We start from the raw sequence: 21,898 nt of genomic DNA, 5'->3' as shown, positions 1-21,898 counted from the left end.
AAAGTAGGATAACAAAAGTAGAGAAACAACTTGTGCCAGGACATATAGGAGTGTAACTTGTTAGGTAGGATCAATTAACAGAATACATAGGAATTTAGTTGCTAGGTAAAGGCCATAGAGATAAGACATATATTGTTAAAACTCAGTAAAGCGGGACTTAGGTATTGTGAAGACCCGATAAAGCAGAACCAGTTGATTAAGAAACCAGCAAGAACCAGGCTCCTGGTTTTGGCCAGGACAAATTGACCTGGGAATTAGCCAAACCTTCACTGTGCCTGCTCAGAGATGGCGATCAAATAGAGAACACCGAGGAAGACTACTTCATCAGAAGACCTTTACCTATGACTGCCAGAAGGCGTGGCATCACGAAAGACTAATTATAATATGAACCTCAAGAAGGCAGAGAATGGACGGAGAATGGGTGGGCAGGGAGGTGTGATTTTGTGGGATTTACATGTATTTAAACCTGGAACCTGTCTTGACCAGGCATGCATATTTGGTGGAAATATCCCCCATGCATCCCAGGTGGAATAAAACATACCTGCTTTACAATTTCTAATCGTAAAGTCCTAATTCCGCAACTCAGTTTTGGTGCCATGACTTGGATTCTCTTCATATGGCTGCAGGACTGACTGGGAAGTGGACACTCCTAGCCACGGCACGGGTCTTTTTCCGGAGGACCTCTGCTCCCTGGCTGCTCGCTGCAGAGGCCAACAAGAACCTTCTATATGGTGGATAAGGTATGTTTTACTAGAGTTAAGGAGGCCCGAGGCACGCCTGTAAGATGCTGGGGACTCTCCACGCTAAGCGCGTCAGAGACGTCTGAAATATAGGACTGACCTTTGGGAAAAGGTATTGGGAAGCGAGCAAAAGGGGGTTTCTGCTGACCACACAGGGTGGCCTCTTGCGAGCTTTGGGGTAGCTTGAACAGAACCCAAGATATTATCAGTATTTTCTATAATTTTGCTGCTATAATCCTTGCTGCTATAAAAATTGCATTTTCTACAAATTATATTAACAGATGGTGGGATATATGGTGTTTTGTACTTGCACTTGCACTTTAAATTTGATGGTGGAAATTTTGGTTCTGAGTAATTGTTTTTATAGTGCTTTTTGAAAGCTGTCCTGGTTTAGGGCAAATTTGTGAGGAAACCTCTGAATGGGGTCCCTCTGGGAAGTAAACCCAAATGGCCCCTCCCCAAACTGGTCTGGGAAAAAAATCACCTTAGAGAAAAGTGGGGAAAACTATTTATTTAACAAAGTGCCCACAAGCATAAAAAATGAATATTATGAAACAATAAAACCTCTCGCCATTCTGAAGAGAGGGCAAAATTGAGAAAGTCCTTGCCATGGGTGTAGCTTGGCTCTCCCAGTCTCTTATCAGTCCCTCCGGTGCTGGAAAATACCGTCCTGGGCCCCGGTGGGCCACAGGTATGAGCTCCCAGTGCTCTTCTAGGTTTTCAGTCCAAAACAGGTTTAAACAGTCCCAAGAAAAAAAAAAACAAAACAAAACAAAACAAACAAAAAAAACCAGTCCAGGGACCTTCTCTGCTTCAGCTAGCTAAAAACTAACTAAAAGCAAAGGAGATCTCTGTCTCGCTGTCCATCCATGCTGCAGACAACACAGTCCAGGAGCAGAATGCGGAAGAGTGAGTGCAGTTTCTGAAAACAAACCATGCGCTTCTTCTCCCTGCCCCTTCACTCTCGGAACCAGTCTTAAAGGTGTAGAACTTAATATACAGCATAAACAGAACAGACAATTGGGGATACAAGCATCAAAAAGTCACACCAGGACAGCATATCCAAGTAGAACTTTAGAGCCTTTAGCAATTGTATTCATTCTTGTGGTTACACTGCCCTGTTGTGTCAAAAGACAATTAGAATGGGTCAGTAGTTTAGTTGTTAAAAGTGGCTGAGGCACAAGCCCAAGCAGCTGGGAAAGTCCGACCACTCAGGGAGGCTCTTTTTAGGTGGTTTCAGCCCAAATCGGGCTAGTTTCTGAGTGAAGAGGGGGGAGTGGACGTTTATAAGGCGAGAGGATGGAAGAGCGGATTGGCCATACTTATATTTTATGAGTATGGGTTGTGGTCTGACTTTCTATAGTGGTGTGTTTTTTGGTTTTATCAGTTCTATGTATGTATTTGTTCCTTGTTTTATATTGTTTTTTATAAGCTGTAATGGTTTGCCCCATGTCACCCATATTCAACCCTTCTTGGTTTTTTACCCCAACCCTAGTTATGTGTCAATCATAAGTTATACAGCCCCTGGGTCTTGTCTATCACTTTGGGGTCTCTTCCAAAAATTTAGAAAGCTTCAGTGAGGGCCTCAAGTGATTGGACAAGACTTTGGCTGTCTCCCCACCCGAGTTATTGATTTGTTGTAATATGTGTCATTTACCTGCAGAGCCATACCCACATGATCCCTGATTTGTCCTCAGTTAAACCCATCCCTGAGTTCCTCCTCCCAATAAAAGATGTTGCTTTTGGGGGTTCCCTGCTTTTCCCCGCTCTTTCTGCTAAGGGGTCACTTCTGCTGAGGGGTGTCTGCTGAGGCAGATACCCTGAACTGAAGTTATCCCCACTGGGGGATGAATAAAGCCAGTAGTTAAAGCCTGAGCAGACCCTCTTTCTTTCCTGCTGTTGTTGCTTGACTCCTTTGGGCAAACCAGAACCCAAGGGATCGGTAAGGTTCGTCCAGCTACCAAGCCGTACCCCTTCCTGTCATGGTGCCAGGGCTGGCTGAGGCAGAGAGACACTGACACTGCTACAACTTTTGACTGGGAGCTACCTCCAGTCGAGAGAGAGCTTAGAAATCCCAATAGACTGGGACATAGAGGAGTAATTGCTGGTTTTGTGTGTGGACTGACAATTTTTTGTAGGCAATTGGGGTGGCATTCTGCCTGGGTTCTCCTCCAGTGTAAACAGTGTAAAAAGAAGTGGCATTGCATATATCACAGGCAAAAGCCTACATGCTTCAGGGTGTACCTCGGAGCGGTGATATTATAATCGGGGAGTAGCTCAAGCTGAATGTGAGCTAGTGAACCGTATCTGTTGAAAGGGTCATTGGTCCCCAAAATTTGGGATGTTTTCGAAGACAATTGGGAAAAAGTGAAAAATCAGTGTAAGCAACAGTTTGAGTGGAAATTTAACAAGAAAGAAAGAGAAATAAGGAAGCAGACAATGGGAAGCCAGCAGAGTAAGGAAGTCCCCAAAAGAAATCCCCTAGGATGCATACTAGCCCATTGGAAAGAGATTGTGGGAAGAGGAAGAATGGAGAGTAAAAGGGTTTTGATAAAATATTGTAATCAGTGGTGACCTCTGTATAAATTAGAAGATGGGGCAAAGTGATCATTAAATGGTACCATGGATTATAATACCAGTTAATGTTATTTTTGAGATGGGAAGGAAAATGGGATGAGGAATCTGTACTAGTTTTAAGTTCATAACCGGGCAGAAACACCAATTATGTAGTGGTTTCATGTTCGCCTGTCTCTGTTTGCCAAATTTAGTGTAGTGGTTTGAGTGTTTACTCTCTTTTTCCCTCTTTGAGATAGGATCAAGAGAAGCAAAGCAGGCCCAAACTTAAAGATATAAAGGTAGATTTATTAACACACACACTAAAAGAAGCAAAAAATTAATCAAAATGAAACTTTCAAAATATTCTTCCTCCCCCCCACAAATTGTTCACTTTCCCACAAACAACATAAAGGAACAAAACCTGTGACTTTCAGTCGGTTTCACCATTTAAAAATAATCTTTCATCAGTACTTTAGGAGAGGAGTCTCTCTTAGTTTACCATGGAATTTTCCCCCACTGACAACCTAGAACAGTTCTCTTGTGGGTCTCAACTCACACAAAAACAGCTGCCCGAGGAAAACCTGCTTCTGTGAAATCTCCTCCCATTAGCAGTTTCCCAAGCTGCTTATGGGTCATGGGAACTCAGGCATACTGAGGTGTCACCTTTTAAAAATGAACAACTCCAAAGGCAAAGGATTCTTCATCTCAGGGAACAGAGATGTCTTTTCACTTCTTCTCTGGCACAGAGGGCTTCTCATCTCTCTCTGTTCAAGCATCTCATGGGATCACAACTACTTCAGTATTTACTTAGTCCATCACAAATACCTTTGCTTATCTCTACAATTTAAATACTCTCATTATCTCCCCAAAATGCATATTTTTTCCACGGTTTAAAGGGATATTTTAGTCCAGTCTCCATGGCCTCACAAGAAAAGTCTAGCCCAAACTAGGCAACTCCTCCATCCCCTCTCCCAACAGTCTTTTCATTCTCTCTTCACTGACTGTCCATGCTGTGTTTCTTTATAGTTCAATCACTTTGTCTGTTCTCACTCAGGGAAGGGCCAGTGCCCTGGAAGTTCCATCGGGTACTAGGAAAGAGTTAAACCTGGCGAGGCCCGCGGTGGTCATGTGATCTGTGCCAGGCTTCGGGTCTGACTGCAGGGCTGTGAAAACTCAAAGCCGTGCCAATGGGGGAGGCTCAGAAACGGCAGCCAGGATCCCAGCAGCCAGGAAGGCCAATGGATGCCCCCCCCTCCCCCCACCCCTCAGTCCTATCCGGGGTGGCTCAGCTCAGAGCTGCTCCCTGGGCCCCCTGGGGGGTGGGAGGAAACATCTCCCCTGGCCCTGGCCAGCTCAGGGGTAGGCTTTAAAATGTTAAGCTGCAGCTTCCCCCTCCTCTGCTGGCAGCCAATGGGAGGGCCCAGAGGCACAGCCAGATCAGGGCCAGCTCCGCCCTCCACAGGGGGAGTGGTGGGGCCTGGCCGGCCTGGGCTGCTCCACAGAGCGGTGTTACCTGCTCCTCCAGCCAGAAAGAAAAGGGCCAGCTTGGACACAATCAGGCAATCAGGATTTATATGGGTATTTTCCAAAGTCACATTCAGCGTCCTCAGTGGTCAAACCATATGTCAGTATCTAAAAGTGGTCTCTGATAGGTGCCTGTCCCTTCCAAAATAAGTCCAAGGTCTTGACACGGCAGTTTTCCATATTCCTCTTTAACTAAAAGCCAAACTGTGTTAACCAATGACAGCATCATATGCAGATATGTTTTTCACCTTGTGAAATCATCCAGAATGGCAAAGGGATTGTGGTATTAACCGACCACAAGATCCCATAGTTCTAGCACTGGAAAGGGAAAACAGAAGGGTCACACATAACTTAAAATTATGCTGCTCGGCCTGTAGTATTGGCCAGTGACGCACTAGAAATGATTAGATATATAAGGAAAAAAACTCTGATCTGGATGATCTATACAGATCCCTTCCTCAATCACTGGAGTTGGGTGGGAACCCAGGGACAGCACCAGATCTAGCACCGATACCCCCGGGAAGCCCAGTGTCCTCCCATACAAGGGCAAGAACTAGGGAACAACCAGCAGTCTTGCAAGAACCCCTTAGAGAAGCAGTGGGACCAGATGGAACAATGATGTTACTAAAGGTTCCTTTCAATGCCAATGGTTTAGAAATATGGAAAAGGAATGTAAAGGACTACTGAAAGGATCTTATAAGTATAGCTGGATATTTCCAGCTAATAATAAAACAACATAAATCTTCTTGGAATGATATACTGTTACTATTACATGCAATGAGAGAAACAGAGAAACAGCTGATTTCAAAGGTAGCAGGGGATTTGGCTGAGGAGCACTACAAGACACGGGGCGTGGATGTGAAAGAATTCTTTCCCCTCTAGGATCCCAAGTGGGATGTGAACAGACCAGTAGAAAGGCAAAAATTGCAAGAATATCAGGAGTGGATTGCAAAAGGAATAGAAATGGCCATCCCCAAATCCATTAACTGGTCAGCTTTGTATACTGTCAAACAAGGTCCCTCTGAGTCTCCATCTGAGTTTTGGATAGGTTAAGAGACACAATGCGTCATAGTACAATACACCCTTGGACTCAGAATCAGACATAAGAATACAGCAGTTGGTGTCATTGTTTTTAGGGCAATCTACCAGTAATATAAGACATAAACTTCAGAAATTGAGACCCATGGAAGGAAGAAACTTAGAAATACTATTGGATGAGACCTGGAGAGTGTTCAGTAACTGTGAAGAAGGAAATAAAAGGAAACAAAGAAAGATGATCACAGTAGATAAAAAATAATACAAAAGTTTTAAAAAGGGACCCCCACCTCCCTGCCTGGGAAGGAACCAATGTGCTATCTGTAAAAAAATTAGGCCACTGGAAAAACAAGTGCCCAGAATGCCGGGGGAAAGGAAGTAAAGGGGAATGGGTGGTGGCAAATGTGAATGAAGACTGATGGGAACCAGAGGGGTCTTCCCTAGTGGATCCACTGGTTATAATAAAGCTACAGGAAGGGGAGAAGCAAAAACAAGTAAAAATTTTAATTGATATGGGGGTAACATATTTGGTCTTAAACAAAGCTTTAACACTGGTGGGAGAGGATTATATTATGGTTAAAGGAGCCATTGGCCAAGCTGAAAAGGCTTATTTTTGTGAACCACTAAAATACAAATTGGGAAAGCAAATAGCTGTACACATATTTTTATAAATGCCCAATTCACCACACGCACTCCTGGGAAGGGATTTACTTGAACAATTAAATGCAGTAATCAGATTTGAAAAAGGAGAAATTACTCTGGAGGTAGACGCTCAACAATACATACATGTTGGGGGTTAGATTTGGGGGTTTTTTCTTACAGAATTTTTTTCCCATAAGTTGCCAAGAAACTAACTACTGAGTACTTATGGGTGCTTGAGGAAAACAAAGAAGTGGCCAAAGGAGAGTGTAGCACCAGGCTACACCTTTTTTTGGTCTCTGGGAGTTTTCTCTCAGAGCGGAAAAGATACCACGAGGTTTGGGGGCAGGTAAAGGACAGGGCTGGGGGCGGCTACACACTCTCTTGCTCTCGGCATCAGAGAGAGGACAGCCAGGCTGTTGCTTGCTGTGTGAGGAGTTCACTGTCACCACCAAGTCCAGTCCTGGGAAATCTACCACCATCTGCTCGTGTGCCCAGGAATCCTGAGCTCGCGTCCCCCTGCCCTGCTGGAGCTGGGCTGGCCCTGTCCCACCACTGCTGCTTCTTCAGCACAGCTTTGAGACTTTTTGCTACGCTGTACCTGCGCACTGCCCTGCCGGGACATTCCTGCCATTCCAGCTACCACCGCCAGAGCTTCTGATATATCTCATCCACCATCCCAGGATTTTCCACCGTTCCAGCTTGGTGCTCTCAAAGTTCTGCAGGGGCACCAAGATCAGACTACCCCAGGCTTTGTGAAGCAAAGCATCTCGAGGTTCCTGGTTCTTTTTTGTTGTTAATGTTGTAGTTGTTGTTGGTTATTTCCCTTGTTATACATACTAGTAAAGAACTGTTATTCCTATCCCCATATCTTTGCCTGAGAGCCCACTTAATTTTCTAAATTACAATTTGGAGGGAGGGTGTTTGAATTCTGCATTCCAAGGGAGGCCCTGCCCCTCCCTAGCAGACACCTGTCTTTCAAACTAAGACAATTCAAATAATGAGTTTACTTTTAGTTGATGTTCCCATAGAAGGAGAAATCAGTGAAGACATCATAGTCCAAGTGTACCCTGGAGTGTGGGCCATGGAGAAGCCAGGAAGATCTAAAAGTGCATCACCAGTAGAGGTAAAGCTTAAGGAGGGACAACAATATCCCTTAAAGAAATAAAATAGGGAAGGAATCCAGCCGGTAATAGAAAAATTTTTGCAATGGGGCCTGTTAAGAGAATGTGAATCTGATTTCAACACTCCCATATTACCGATCTGGAAACCTGATGGAACATATAGAGTGGTCCAGGATTTGAGACCAGTAAATAAAATAGTAGAGGATTTATATCCCATAGTAGCAAATCCATATACTTTTTTAACAGTATTAACACCAGAATTAACTTGGTTTACTGTTTTAGATTTGAAATATGCCTTCTTTTGCCTCCCTCTCCATGAAGCCAGCCAAAAGATATTTGCCTTTGAATGGGAAAATCCTAAGAGTGGATGAAGACCTCAACTCACCTGGATTGTACTGCTTCAAGGGTTCAAAAATTTCCCCACAATATTTGGCAATAAGCTTGCCAAGGATCTCAAGTTTTGGAAACCCCACTCAGGAAGGGAAGATTCCTACAATACGTAGATGACATCCTAATTGCCATTGAAGCATAAGATGCTTGCATGGCCTGGACAGTGAGTCTCTTAAAGTTTTTAGGGCTCCAAGGGTACCAACTGTCTAAGAACGCCCAGGTAATGCGGCGAGAATTCATTTACTTCGGTTATGAGATTAGTGCTGGGCAAAGGACTTTAGGACAAGCCCGGAAGGAGGCTATATGCCAAACACCAAAGCCACAGACTATAAAGGAGCTGAGAACTTTTCTCAGAATGACCAGGTGGTGTCGCCTCTGCATCTATAATTATGGACTGCTTGTAAAGCCCTTGTATGCACTAATCAACACTGAGCAGAAGCATCTCCAATGGGATAAACAAGCTACATGGGCCTTCGAATAACTGAAAAAAGCCTAATGTCAACTCCAGCCCTGGGGCTCCCTGATGTGAGTAAGCCTTTCTTTTTGTTTTCTCATGAGAAACAGAGAATCACCATAGGAATATTAGCACAAGATCTAGGTCCATACCGTAGGGCAGTAGCCTACATTTCTAAACAATTGGATGCAACTGCAAAAGGATGGCCAGGGTGCTTACGTGCAGTAGCAGCCATGGTGCTGAACATCCAGGAAGCACGGAAATTCACCTTGGGACAGAAAATGACTGTGTTGGTGTCCCATACAGTGTCTGCAGTATTAGAAGTGAAGGGCGGGCATTGGCTTTCTCCACAGAGATTCCTGAGGTACCAAGCCATAATGGTAGAACAGGATGATGTGGAGATTGTGGTCACTAACACTGTCAATCCAGCTTCTTTCCTCAGTGGAAACACAGGGAAACCAGTACACCATGATTGCTTGGAAACCATTGAAGCAACGTACTCAAACCGCCTGGATCTGAAAGATGCTCCTATAGAAGATGCAGAGAACTGGTTCATGGACAGAAGCAGCTATGTCCTAAATGGCAGAAGACATGCAGGATATGCCATCACCACTTGGCATGGGGTAATATAATCCTAGCCATTGCCCATCAACACCTCTGCACAAAAGGCAGAGATAATTGCCTTGATCTGTGCCTTGGAATTGGCCCAAGGTAAGAATGTGAACATATATACAGATTCCAAGTAGGCTTTTGGAGTTGTGCATGCCCATACAGCAATCTGGAAGGAAAGGGGGCTATTGGACTCCCAAGGAAAGAACATTAGACATGCAGAAGAAATCCTGAGATTATAAAAGGCAGTACAGCTCCCAAAGAAAATAGCCATCATGCACATCAGAGCCTATCAAAAAGCAAACTCAGAATTAGAATAAGGAAATGAACTGGTGCACAGAGAGGCAAAAGAAGAAGCAAAGAGAGTGGTAAAAATGGAAGAAGCTTTAATTCTGGACAGAAAATTTTCCCTTGAGGGTAAGCCAAATTATGACAAAGAGGATTTAAAACTAATTACAGATCTTAAGGGGACATACAGTGAAGAAGGGTGGACCTACACCCCAGAGAGGAAAATAATCATACCTAGCCATTTGATATGGTCTATAGTAAAGGAAGAGCATAGGAAGAGGCATTGGGAAGCAGAGGCCCTGCATAAGCACTTGATTTGGGGCATTATAGCTAGAAATTTCTACACCACAGTAAGGCAAGTAACTCGACAGTGTGATCTCTGCCTCCAGACTAATCCCAAAAAAGGGGGGGTTCATTATTTATTGGTATTAACTGATACCTTTTCAGGATGGCCTGAGGCTTTTTCCACTAAAACTGCTAAGGCTTGAGAGGTGGTCAAAGTATTGATTAAAGAAATGGTACCACAATTTGGGGTTCCGGCTGTCATTTCCTCAGACAGAGGATCTCATTTTATTTCAAAGGTCGTACAACAGGTTAGCAATACTTTGGGTATAGATTGGCAATTACATACCCCATATCATCCCCAATCAAGTGGACAACTGGAAAAGATGAACCACCTAATCAAGCAGCAAATTGTGAAATTATGACAGGAGGTCAACCTGCCTTGGCCTCATTTTCTTCCTTTAGCTCTCTTATGCATACAAACTAAGCCAAGGGCAAAGGAAGGACTGAGTCCCTTTGAGATCCTGTATGGGTGATCCTATGAGGTGCAGAAGGGAATATCATCACAAGTAGAGTAAGAACCTATAACAGAATATATGGTAGCCCTAGGAAAACAACTCAACAGTATTAAGAATTATGTATTGGGAACTCAGTGTAGTAGACTGGATGGGCTAGTACATAATGTACAACCTGGAGATTATGTCTATGTAAAGTGTCTTGCAGAAAAGACTTTGGAACCTCAGTGGGAAGGACCATATCAAGTGCTCCTCACCACCTTCACCACAATCAAGATCAGAGAACAAGCTGCATGGATACATCACACTAGGATCAAAAAGAGTTCACAGCCACCATGGAGAATCAAGCAGGCACACCCTGGAAAGCTGTGGCTTTCACGATCATAGTCATGGCTACAACAGAGGTCAGTGCAAGATCAACTGTATATAATGTGGCTGGCATATATGTCAAGGAAAAGCATATGACTTTAACTCTCGTAGGTCTCTGTGGCAGGTGTTAAAGATTACAAATTCAACTGTTTGGACAGGAAGAAATGTCCCAGGATGTGGATTAAGGTTTGTTCATGATGGAATACACCTAGGACCTATAAAACCCATTCAAACTGGTACCGAATTCTGTGACAAATGCTTAACCAACTGTTCTGAATCCAGTATTTTAGTAATGGGATGCAAAAATGTAGGATTCAGGATTGATTATAATATAACTCAAATTTGTATTACATTGAATGATAACCCTTGGAATAGAGAGACTAGAACAACTCCACAAATCCCTACACCAGGAGAAACCATAGTTACCCAGGCCACACCCATTCAAACCCCAAAAGAAATAATTCGGCCCTTAATCACCAAAATAGGACCTTATGCTATTAAAAATACAGGAATCCAAAGGCTATTGCTCCATCCAGAGTGGTCCCTGAAGCAAGTAGAGATGGAAATGCAGGTAAATGCTTCTGCCATTCCATTGGAATGTGCTCCATTCCTCAAAACTTCCTTTATGGAATGGACCACTTGGTTGCAAAAAGCGTGCACCTTATACAAACAAACAAAAAAGAGATCTTACAGGGATATTGGGAACAGGACTGAAGGTCTTGAACACGATGGATTCAGAGGTATTAATGAACAAATTGACTGCAACTGGTAATGATATAGTCAAATTGCAACAACCCTCAAGGAATGCAAGACAGCGCCACCATATGCCACTGGTATGTGGCAAAAACTCTGAGTCCGGTACAGGAAAGAATGCCTGATGTTCTGTTCTATCATTATATGGATGATATTCTTATCTCTGCAGAAACCGTGGTTCATGTGGAAGAAGCAGTACAGGCTGTCTGCCAGGCTGTTACATCAGTGGGCCTGACCATTGCTTCTGAAAAGGTTCAAAAGAAATCTCCCTGGAAATATTTGGGCTGGCGAATAGGCATGCATTCTATTTTGGCACAACCCTTTCAAATTTCAACTGAAATCAGAACTTTACATGATCCACAGAAATTGCTGGGAACAATAAATTGGGTTCGTCCCTTGCTTGGGATTTTAAATGCAGATTTGGAGCCATTGTTTGCCCTCCTGGAGGGAGAACCTGACCTTTTATCCCCTAGGCATTTAAACAAAGAAGCACAGATTGCACTTCAGAAAGTGGCTGATGCTCTCTCTCAGAGGCAATCAGCTCAGTGGGCTCCAGAACTGCCACTATGGCTAATCATTTTAAACTGCAGTAGGCAACCCCATGTCTTAATATTTCAGTGGGACTCAGAAAAAACAGACCCTCCGCTAATTATCAAGTGGGTCTTTTTGCCTAATAATATGCCCAAGACTATTTCCATGCAAGATGAACTTATGGCCATGTTGATTATCAAAGCTCGTCAAAGACTGACCTCCTTGGCTGGGAAAGATTTTGATCGTATCTATCTACCTCTCACAGTGTTTTATTTGAATTGGTTGCTACAGATGTCTGAAAAATTGCAAATTGCTTTAGCAGATTACCCAGGGCAGATATCTATCCATCTGCCTGAACACAAATTGTTAAGCTCTTCTTTTAATTTACTTCCCAAGCCAAAGAGAAGTGAGACTCCTTTACGAGCTATGACAATATTCACAGATGGTTCTGGAAAAACCCATAAATCAGTGATTGTATGGAAGGATTCTGAAACTGGAGCCTGGCAATCTGATATTGCTGTTGCCGAAGGGTCTCCACAAATAGTAGAATTAGCTGCTGTGGTCAGAGTGTTTCAGAAATTCAACACACCTTTTGATCTGGTTACTGACTCTGCTTTTGTTTCAGGTATTGCGCATAGAGCAGAGAATTCTCTTCTGGTACAACGAAAGGGAGGAGCTGGAGACGCACCTGCTGAAAGGCTATGCAAGGCCCTGTATGTTTCTAATTTCTTGAACTGTTCAATGACAACTTCAATAGCTATATCTGCAAAGTGGAGTGCAGACAAAACAACTGAGTGCCTTATATTTGGCTGGTCCTTGAACAATCTTAAGAAAGGACAAAAAGGGGATAAGCTAAAAGGATCTCCTTTTTTTCTCGCCACAACGTAATTCAAAACAAACAAACAAAACACCATGGGGTTAAATCGGATGCTATGCTTATTAGTTTGCTTGCCTTTTGTAGCACAGCCTGGCCTGTTGATCAACCCAAAACAAATATTTGGATAACTCTGGCTAATGCAACCAAACAAGATACCTTATGCTTAGCTACCGAATCCCCAGAAAATCCATTTTTAACCTGTTTAGTCGGTTTGCCATTAGATGGCTGGCCAATACCAGAAACTACTAAAAGCATTGTACAGAGCTCAAATCCCATTAATACATGGGATCAGTGGACTCCTTACCTTCCTATAACACCCTTGGAGCCACAGGAATTAGAACTCCTGGGTTCTGTAAAAATGAATTTTTGTGTCAATTTTAATTACATAAGAAAAAATCAGTCTAAAGCTTGGGATGTTTCTGCCTATCATCCTGTGTATAAGAATCAGACCTTTTGATGCAATTACACTTCTGGCAGGTCTTCTAAGTCCAGTAACTCCCCCCTGTGGCTGCCACCGGGAATGTTTCTGGTTTGTGGAGATCAGGCTTGGGCAGCAATCCCTTTGCACATAAAGGGAGGTTCCTGTAGTTTGGGACGACTGACTGTGCTAACACCTAATGCGTCTGTGATTTTACAGCACAAGTATCCCCACAGAACAAGGTGCAGTTTGCATGCATTTGATGAATATTGCGATGATGAATTGTCTTTGTGGTCTGTGACCCAGATGAATTGGGCCTCTTTGCTTTTGCCAGGACTGGCTGCAAAAAAGGCCTTAAGTCAATTAAATAAGGTAGCCTGCTGGCTGGCAAAACAGACAAATGCCACCAACTCTGCTTTATCAAATTTATTAACAGATGTTGACAGTGTCAGATATGCTACTTTGCAAAGCTGGGCCGCCATAGATTTCCTCTTCCTGGCTCAAGGCCATGGATGTGAGGATTTCGATGGAATGTGTTGTATGAATCTTTCTGATCACTCAGAATCTATCCATAAAAGCATACAGCAGCTAAAGGATAGTGTGCTTAAACTAAAGGTAGAATCTGGATCTTGGCTAGATAACCTGTTTAGTGGCTGGGGTTTGACACCTTGGTTAAAGCATTTTTTTAGGATAGGAATGCATGTGATGATTTTAATAATAATTATGCTAGTTATGATACCTTGCTTGCTTCAATGTGTGCAAAGATTAATTAATAAGGCCATTAAAGAAGTGGTTTTAGTTAATATAGAAGGGGCAGATGTGGGAATACACAAGACAGAGAGTAAGACAGATTTAATTACCATAGCTAGTTTGATAACCAGAATGCCATGGCAGGAACAAACAGAGCTCTGAAGATTACAGAAGATGGGATTAAACCTGCTTACGGGAAGAGATTCAATCAACCTTCTGCAAGCAAAATGTTGTAAAATGTATGAGTTTTCTGTATGATCTTTAACCTGATTATTGTAGTGGAAAATTATTAACCTTCCTGAAATGGTATATAAGCTTTTGGAAAACCTGAGTAAAATCGAATTCTGATCACTGAATCAGTCTTCCCGTCTCTCTATCAATCATCAATAGCGAGTCATATTCTACCCACAGATATGAGCATGTTTTGAGCATAGCAGCCTTTATATTTTTGGTCCTTCTCAGGTCTAGGACAATATAGAAATGGAGTCTAGAAAATGCTTCAAGTTTTGCCCCAAGTGGACAATGCATTTGCACTATGTAGAAGAAAAATGGGAAAGTACTCCTAACTTCAGAGTTCATCTTTTCAAAGTCATGGCCATGTAAGCAATATATCAGACAGCTTGTTGTTTCTACCACTTCTAAGGACACACACAAAGAAGTTGCACACTAGAAAAGAAAACACTGGAAGAATTTTGCTTGGTCTATACAGACAATTCTCAAATACTGACAACTACCACAGTTAGTAAATTTAAAAGAAAGCTCTTATGTTGCAAGAACACCAAACAGTTCATATTTTCATTTGATCTGAAAAGTTATACCTTGTTACAAGTAGCTTTTTAAAGTAATAAAAAAGCAATATACTGGGAGTAAATAATATCTTCCTCTCAGTTTTCTTCCAGTTTGCCTATTTTGTAAAGGGAATGACAACAACAAACATTTAACCTGGCTCTAACTCTATTCCTATGATTAACATGGACACTCAGAAGACCACTATCTCAAACGCATGTGTCGTGGTCAGACACTGGTCAAACGTCAGGCACCCACGACAGTCGTTCACTTGCCCTCCCCTGACACAGCTGGAATGAGGAAAGAAAAATTTAAACAAAGGGTTCATTAGTTGAGATAAGGACTGGGAGACAATACTCCAAGGGCAAAACAGGCTTGACTTAGAGATATAAAGTGCATTTATTACTAAGAAGATCACAGCATGAAATTGAGAAGTAAAATAAGACCTTAAAACCACCTTTTTTCCTCCAGCCCCTCCCTCCTTCTCACCAACAGTGCATGGAGACAGGGGGTGGGGGTTCTGGTCAATTCATCACCTGACAGTTTTATTCCACTGCTCAGGGAGAGGAGTCCTTCCCCTGCTACGCCATGAGGTCCCTTCCCACAGGAGACAGTTCTCTGCCAACTTCTCCAGCGTGGTTCCAATCTCACGAGCAGCAGTCCTCCCAAAACTGCTGCAATGTGAGTCCCTCCCACGGGCAAACAGTCCTCTCAAAACTGCTGCAGCGTAGGTCACTCTTCCGCAGGGCGCAGTCCTCCAAGGACAGGCTTCTCCAGCCTGGAAACAGGGGCCCTCTCTTTCCCCAGGTCTCCCACTGGATCACAGCCTCCTCCAGACATCCACTTGCTCCAGCATGGGAACCTCCCCCACAGGCTGCGAGTGGATCTCTGAATTCCCCGTGGACCTCCACAGGCTGCAAGGGGACACCCTGCTTCACCATGGTCTTCACCACAGCCAGCAGAGGAATCTTGACTCTAGCACCTAAAGCACCTCCTCTCCCTCCTTCTCCACTGATCTTAGTGTTGTTTCCCTCATGTGTTCTCACCTCCTCCTCTTCTCTAGCTGGAATTAAAACTGCCCCCACTTTGTCTTGATTTTCTTCTTATAAATGTTATCACAGATGCGTTACCATAATCTCTCATTGGCCCAGTTTTGGCCAGCAGCAGGTCCATCTTCAGAGTCATCAGGGATTGTCTCTGCTGGACATGGTGGAAGCTTCTAGCAGCTTCTCCCAAAAGGCACCTCTGTGGCCCCCCGCTACCAAAAACCAGGCCATGCAAAACCAACACAGCATGCCATTTTCTAAAGGCAAATATGTACCAGGGATAATATCGTGTTAAAGGCAGTTTTAGACGAGGTGGTGGAGCATCAACACCTGCACACAGACTGTACATTTCTCCAACCAGTTCCAAGAGAGTACTCTGGCACAAAATAAGCTCTACATACATCATGCTCATGCACTGCTCTAGTGGAAGCTCAGTTAGATGAGCTTTCTCTGGTTCAGCATGGTAAACCTAAGCAATAAGTGCAGGTTCAAATAGAACTATAAAGGAAACAGACCTATGCAAGTTGAAGGAAATATGGGTTGAGTCAAGCACATAACTTATTCACAATCCTCTGAGTAAAGTCTCCAAGAATATTACATTGAAGAACTTTATATAGTCTTAAATCTTGAGGATACAGTATTTAAATAGTATATATAATCTGCTGTGTTATTCCACTTAATTAAAATTTTTTGCCTCTGGTTTTTTTTTTTCCAGAAGCTTACAAATAATCCTATTATTATTTGACAACTCACTCCAAAATTCTCTACTCTCAAACACGAGGCATTACCAAGGTCATCCTTCTTTCCAAATTTAAAATACTTTTAAGTTGTTATCAGAACACAATGACACAGCAACTAACAGAAAAACTCCTTTAAGATTAGATTCCAACACTTCCCTTTTCTATTAAAAACAATATTGATTGTTTAAGTTTCCACTCATAATTTTCAAGATTTGACAGAAGAATGGAAATCTGACATTGATACATGCAATTTTAATGAAAAACTTACTTTTTAAAAATAATTTCTTCACTTTATATGAACTTTACCTCCTCAATTTTTCCCAGAAATAATCCACACCTCCTGGAAGCCTGACTTTTTGATCTATTGAAAAAACTCTTCCAGCTTTTTTACCATAAAACTCAAGGTACTGTTCCAGATGCAAAAATCTTGGAAATGACACATAAGGGGAGAAAAGATTGATTCACCATGGGTGACAATTCAAGCTCTGCCTCTTGTGGAGTACATGGCCTGTTAATCTCCAAAATAATTTTCAGTAAGGAAGCTCACACATTTTATTGAATAACTATTATACATACCCATTTCTGTACTGACTATGTGATGTTTTCTCAGTCTCTTTTACAGCTCTAATCCCCACACATCCTTGATTATATATAACAGCAAAAAGAACAAATGATGGGCTACTCTTTTCATAATGATGAATTTATGATTAGTATTAACTTTACAGCTGGGAAATCATCTACACATATATCATGCTATAAGCTTGGATTTGTCTGAACAAGTGTCACTAGTTATATAGCAGATGATTTTTTCATATTTGGAGTTCCTTTTTCTCCAGTGGATCACAAAGCATCATACAAACAGCAACCTGAACCTCAGAAGTATGTTTCAGCTAGAAAGATGATAAAAGGATGACAGCTGAGAAACATCTTTTTGTGGCAATAGGGGCAAAGGATAAACAACTCCAACTAAGAACATCATGGCAGACCATAATCCTGAAAAAGGTACCAAGAGAGTTTCATGTATGGCTGAACTGACAAATCCCAGCAGCACTAAACATCTCATCTGAATGTCTGACACTGAAAAATGCACACACCACCATGTGCACCTCAAACAAAGTAGTCAATCAGACGATCTCCATCTTCAGTTTACTTCATATTTATTATCTACTAGATCAGAGATTTAAGATAACTAACATACACCAAAGAGTAATATGTTTTCATACCACTTTATCTTCAGGCTTTGTAAACAAGCCCATTAATCTTTAATGTATCAGAGTATAGGCAGATGTGATTTCTTTCAGATACACAACCAAACACAGTAACCTGTGAGCAATAAATTTCCCAACAATATATATACCTTTGGCACAGAATGTAAATTCCCACTGATGTGTTATTTTGTATTTTTAGCAACAGCTTACCTGAGTAAACACTGAAAGATTTAACTCAAGGCCAGCAAGCCAAATGGCGAGCAAATTTAGCCCTTTGTCTCCATATCTGTGTGCATACCACTGAAACATAAAACTTCATAGTTTCAGAGAACATGTAAGGGTGTTACCTTTCTGGACATGGATGATATCTGGAAAGTTGGCCAAATGCCCCTGATACAGTGCTAACAAATCCATCACAGCATCAAGGTCCTGCTGGGGCTGATCTGCAAAGAGGTCCCCAATAGCATCATAGGCTTCTGCAGTGAAGGCTATGGCTTGGTTGAGGCCAGCAGAAAAGGCCTGCTGGTCCAGCTCAAATGCCTGACTGAGACACTTAAAGGAGTGTCCCACCTTCTGGTATTCCTTCTTGAAACCAGTGACTTGTTTGCGAGCAAATTCATTGGCTGTATGATTAAGCTGCAGGGCACTTTCATCCATCTTCTTTGTGAAAGCTTTGAAGCCATCCACCTGACTTTCTACCTCATGCAAGTCCAGGCCAGCCCCAGAGCCAGCAGAGACACTGATGGTCAGGAAAAAGTTGGCACCCACCATCTCATCTTTCTCAGCCTTGCGCTTGCCTTGTTTCCAGGTCTTTTCATCTGTGTTGGGACAGGTGAGGAAGTGCTGGAAGGCATCACACTGAGCCAGCACGGGGTGGCTGCACATGTGGTCCATCCACCAGGCCAGGCCTGTGCGACGTTTGGAGATGAAGTCCTCCTCAAAGCGACCAGTGGCCTGCTTCTCTGGCAGGTGGGGCACAGAGATGACAGGGAACTTCTCAGCCAGGCGCCCATAGAGCCAGTCAAAGTGCTTGTAGCGGCGGTGCACCTGCTGCCCAGTGTGGCTGGACACCAGCTTGTAGGCGATGTAACTCTTCATGCCCTTGAATTTAGTCTGTTTGGTGGGGTCCTCAATGGAGCACTGGAAGGGGTAGGGGTTCTCCTGCCACTCAGGGCCCCGGGGGCCCAGCACCACGCAGAGCTTGTCCCCGTCCTTCACAAAGCCTGATACCTCGCCCAGCACAAAGGCCTCCCCACTGGACTTGACAAAGGTTGAGAAGCGGTTGAGGTTGTGGCTTACCGTGGCCGAACTCTTGGTGCTGCTTCTGGGCAGGTGGAGGTGGCCTGCCAGATGGCCACTGCGGGAGCTCAGGGACATCTCAGACTGCATGGACAGGCGGTAGTGGCCAGAGGCCCGTCTTCCCGTCGCCTCGTAGATGGCGTAAGAGCTGCTCAGGGAGCCTGACTCATCGGCCACCGTGGAGCTTTCGTCCCAGTCATCGTCCCAGTCGTCATCGCTGCCCTGGTTGAGCTGGTAGGAGCCGCCGTAGGGTGGCGGCAGGAAAGGGTACCCGGCGGCGGCGGGGGGCAGCAAGAAGGGCTCAGGCACTGCCGCTGGCGGGGCCTCTAGTGTCGCCGGCTTGAAGGCGGCGAGGGGCAGCAGCGGCTCGAAACCGCCGGCAGGCAGGTTGGTATAGCGGGCGGGCGGTGGCGTCTCGGCGGCGCGAATTACCTGCACGTAGGAGGCCGGGAAGAGACCGAGGTCGCCGTGGCTGTTGATACCCTCCAGCCAACCCTCGATGTCCTGCTCACTGCAGAGGCTCAGCACCTCATGCTCCCGCAGCGAGATTTCCCCCGGGTTCTCCGATCTGAAGTCGTACAGCGCCCGGGCCCGCAGCGCCATTGCCCCACTACCCAACCGCCCGCCGGGGACTCCCCGCCGCCGCCCCTCACCTCACCACGCCGGCGGGGCTGTGCAGGAGAGCGCCGCGACCCTCTGCGTTTGGCCCTCCGTGACGTTGCAGCTGGCTCCCCGAGCTCCGCTGCGCTGCGGCGCGTCGGCTCCCAGTCCCGGCTTTACCTCGGCGGGCGAGGCAGGGCGCAGGGGCCGAGCCGGCGGATGTCCCACGTAACCAGTTTCGCTAATCCAGAGCCGAGAGGCAGGACAGAGGAGCCGAGAGCAGAGCGGCCGCCCCCATCGATGGGCACGGTCCGGCCCGCCCCTTCCCCGCCCGGACCCTGACGTCCGACCGGCCGAGGGGTGAGCGCCAAACGCCGGTCGTGCCTCCGCTCACCCTCCCCTCCGCAGCCTCTGCCCTCACCCGAGAAAGGCACCTCATTCTCACAGCCAGAACAATAACATGGTTATAGTCTGGTAGCGTTTTGAGTGGATTTTACCAAGTTTTGCAGGTTGTAATATTGCAAGTTCAGCCTCTTTAAATCTGTTGATTAAATTTTCATAAGTCTACAAGATTTCCATGACTCAAATACATGATGATTGCTTCCAACCCTCCTCAAACATGTTTCAGCACTTCTCCAAGTTTGGCAAAGAAGCTTGTGGGTCTTCTCAGATGCTTTGTTCTCTTTTCAGGGTTTCCATGCTGTGATAAGAATTTATGCTGTCCCTTCCTGAACTTTTCTTCAGTAAGTGTATTACAGAATCACAGAATCACAGAATGAACTAGGTTGGAAAAGACCTTTGAGATCATCAAGTCCAACCTATGACCTAACCTAACACCTCCTCATCAACTAAACCATGGCACTGAGTGCCCTGTCCAGTCTTTTTTTAAACACATCCAGGGTTGGTGACTCCACCACCTCTCTGGGCAGGTGATTCTATTGCCCAATCACTCTTGCAGTGAAGAATTTTTTTCTGACCTCTAACCTAAACTTGTCCTGGTGCAGCTTAAGTCTGTGTCCTCTTGTTCTGTCAGTGGTTGTCTGGGAGAAGACACCAACCCTCACCTGACTACAACCACCTTTCAGGTAGTTGTAGAGTGATAAGGTTTCCCCTGAGCCTCCTTTTTTCCAGGCTAAACAATCCCAGCTCCCTCAGCCATTCTTCATAGAGCCTGTGTTCCAAGCCCTTCACCATCCTTGTTGCCCACCTCTGGACATGTTAGAGCATCTCAACTTCCTTCCTAAACTAAGGGGCCCAGAACTACACAGTACTCAAGGTGCAGCCTCACCAGTGCCAAGTACAAGGGAAGAATGACCTCCCTGCTCCTGCTGGCCACACTATTCTTGATACAGGCCAGGATGCCGTTGGCCTTCTTGGCCACCAGGGCACACTACTGGCTCATGTTCAGTTGGTTGTTGACCAGTACCCCCAGGTCCCTTTCTGCCTGGGCACTGTCCAGCCACTCTGTCCCCAGCCTGTAGTGCTTCAGGGGGTTGTTGTGGCCAAAGTGGAGGACCCAGCACTTGGACTTGTTAAACTTCATGTGGTTGGACTCTGCCCATCTATCCAGCCTGTCCAGATCCCTTTGCAGAGCCCTCCTACCTTCTAACAAATTGACACATGCTCCCAGCTTGGTGTCATCTGCAAATTTGCTGATGGTGGACTCAATACCCTCATCAGATCATCAGCAAAGATATTAAACAGGACTGGCTCCAACACACATCCCTGGGGGACACCACTAGCGAGTGGCTGCCAACTGGATGCAGCACTGTTCACCACCACTCTCTGGGCCCAGGCATCCAGCCAGTTCCTAACCCAGCAGAAAGTGCACCTGTACAAGCTGTGGGCTGCCAGCTTTCCCAGGAGTATGCTGTAGGAGGCAGTGTCAAAGGCCTTGCTGAAGTCCAGGTAGACAACATCCACAGCCTTTCCTGCATCCACCAGGCATGTCACCTGGTCATAAAAGGAGATCAGATTGGTCAAACACTACCTGCCCCTCCTAAACCCATGCTGGCTGGGTCTGATCCCCCAACCATCCTATAGGTGATGTGTGATGGCACTCAGGATGATCTGTTCCATAATCTTGCTGGGCACCGAGGTCAGGCTGACTGGCCTGTAGTTACCTGGATCCTCCTTCTGGCCCTTCTTGTGGATGGGCATCACATTGGCCAGCTTCCAGTCATCTGCGACTTCACCAGTGAGGCAGGACTGATGGTAATTGATGGAGACCTGCTTCGCAAGCTCATCTGCCAGCTCCCTCAACACCCTAGGATGAACCCCATCTGATCCCATAGATTTGTGAACATCTAAGTGGCTCAGCAGGTCTCTGACTGCTTCCTCCTGGATAACAGGGGGACCATTCTGC

The 21,898-nt window shown here is 44.8% G+C and overlaps 1 protein-coding gene across 2 annotated transcripts in view; it reads right to left on the bottom strand.

The window, feature by feature from the left end:
* Window positions 1-19,586, bottom strand: part of LOC310922255 (sorting nexin-18-like) — a 73,501-nt gene extending 53,915 nt beyond the window's left edge. For both annotated transcript variants that reach the window (XM_083882706.1, XM_083882707.1), the window contains exon 1: window positions 17,982-19,586. In XM_083882706.1, the coding sequence (XP_083738832.1) occupies window positions 17,982-19,536 (1,555 nt within the window). In that variant the 5' untranslated portion in view covers window positions 19,537-19,586. The remainder of the gene's footprint in view (window positions 1-17,981) is intronic.
* Between the last annotated feature and the right edge of the window lie 2,312 nt (window positions 19,587-21,898).

The sequence above is a fragment of the Zosterops lateralis genome, assembly GCF_965231275.1.
Source record: "Zosterops lateralis genome assembly, chromosome: W".
NCBI classification, from domain to species: Eukaryota; Metazoa; Chordata; class Aves; order Passeriformes; family Zosteropidae; genus Zosterops; species Zosterops lateralis.
The sequence above is the reverse complement of the archived record's forward strand: the minus strand, read 5'-3'. Positions and strand labels throughout refer to the sequence as shown.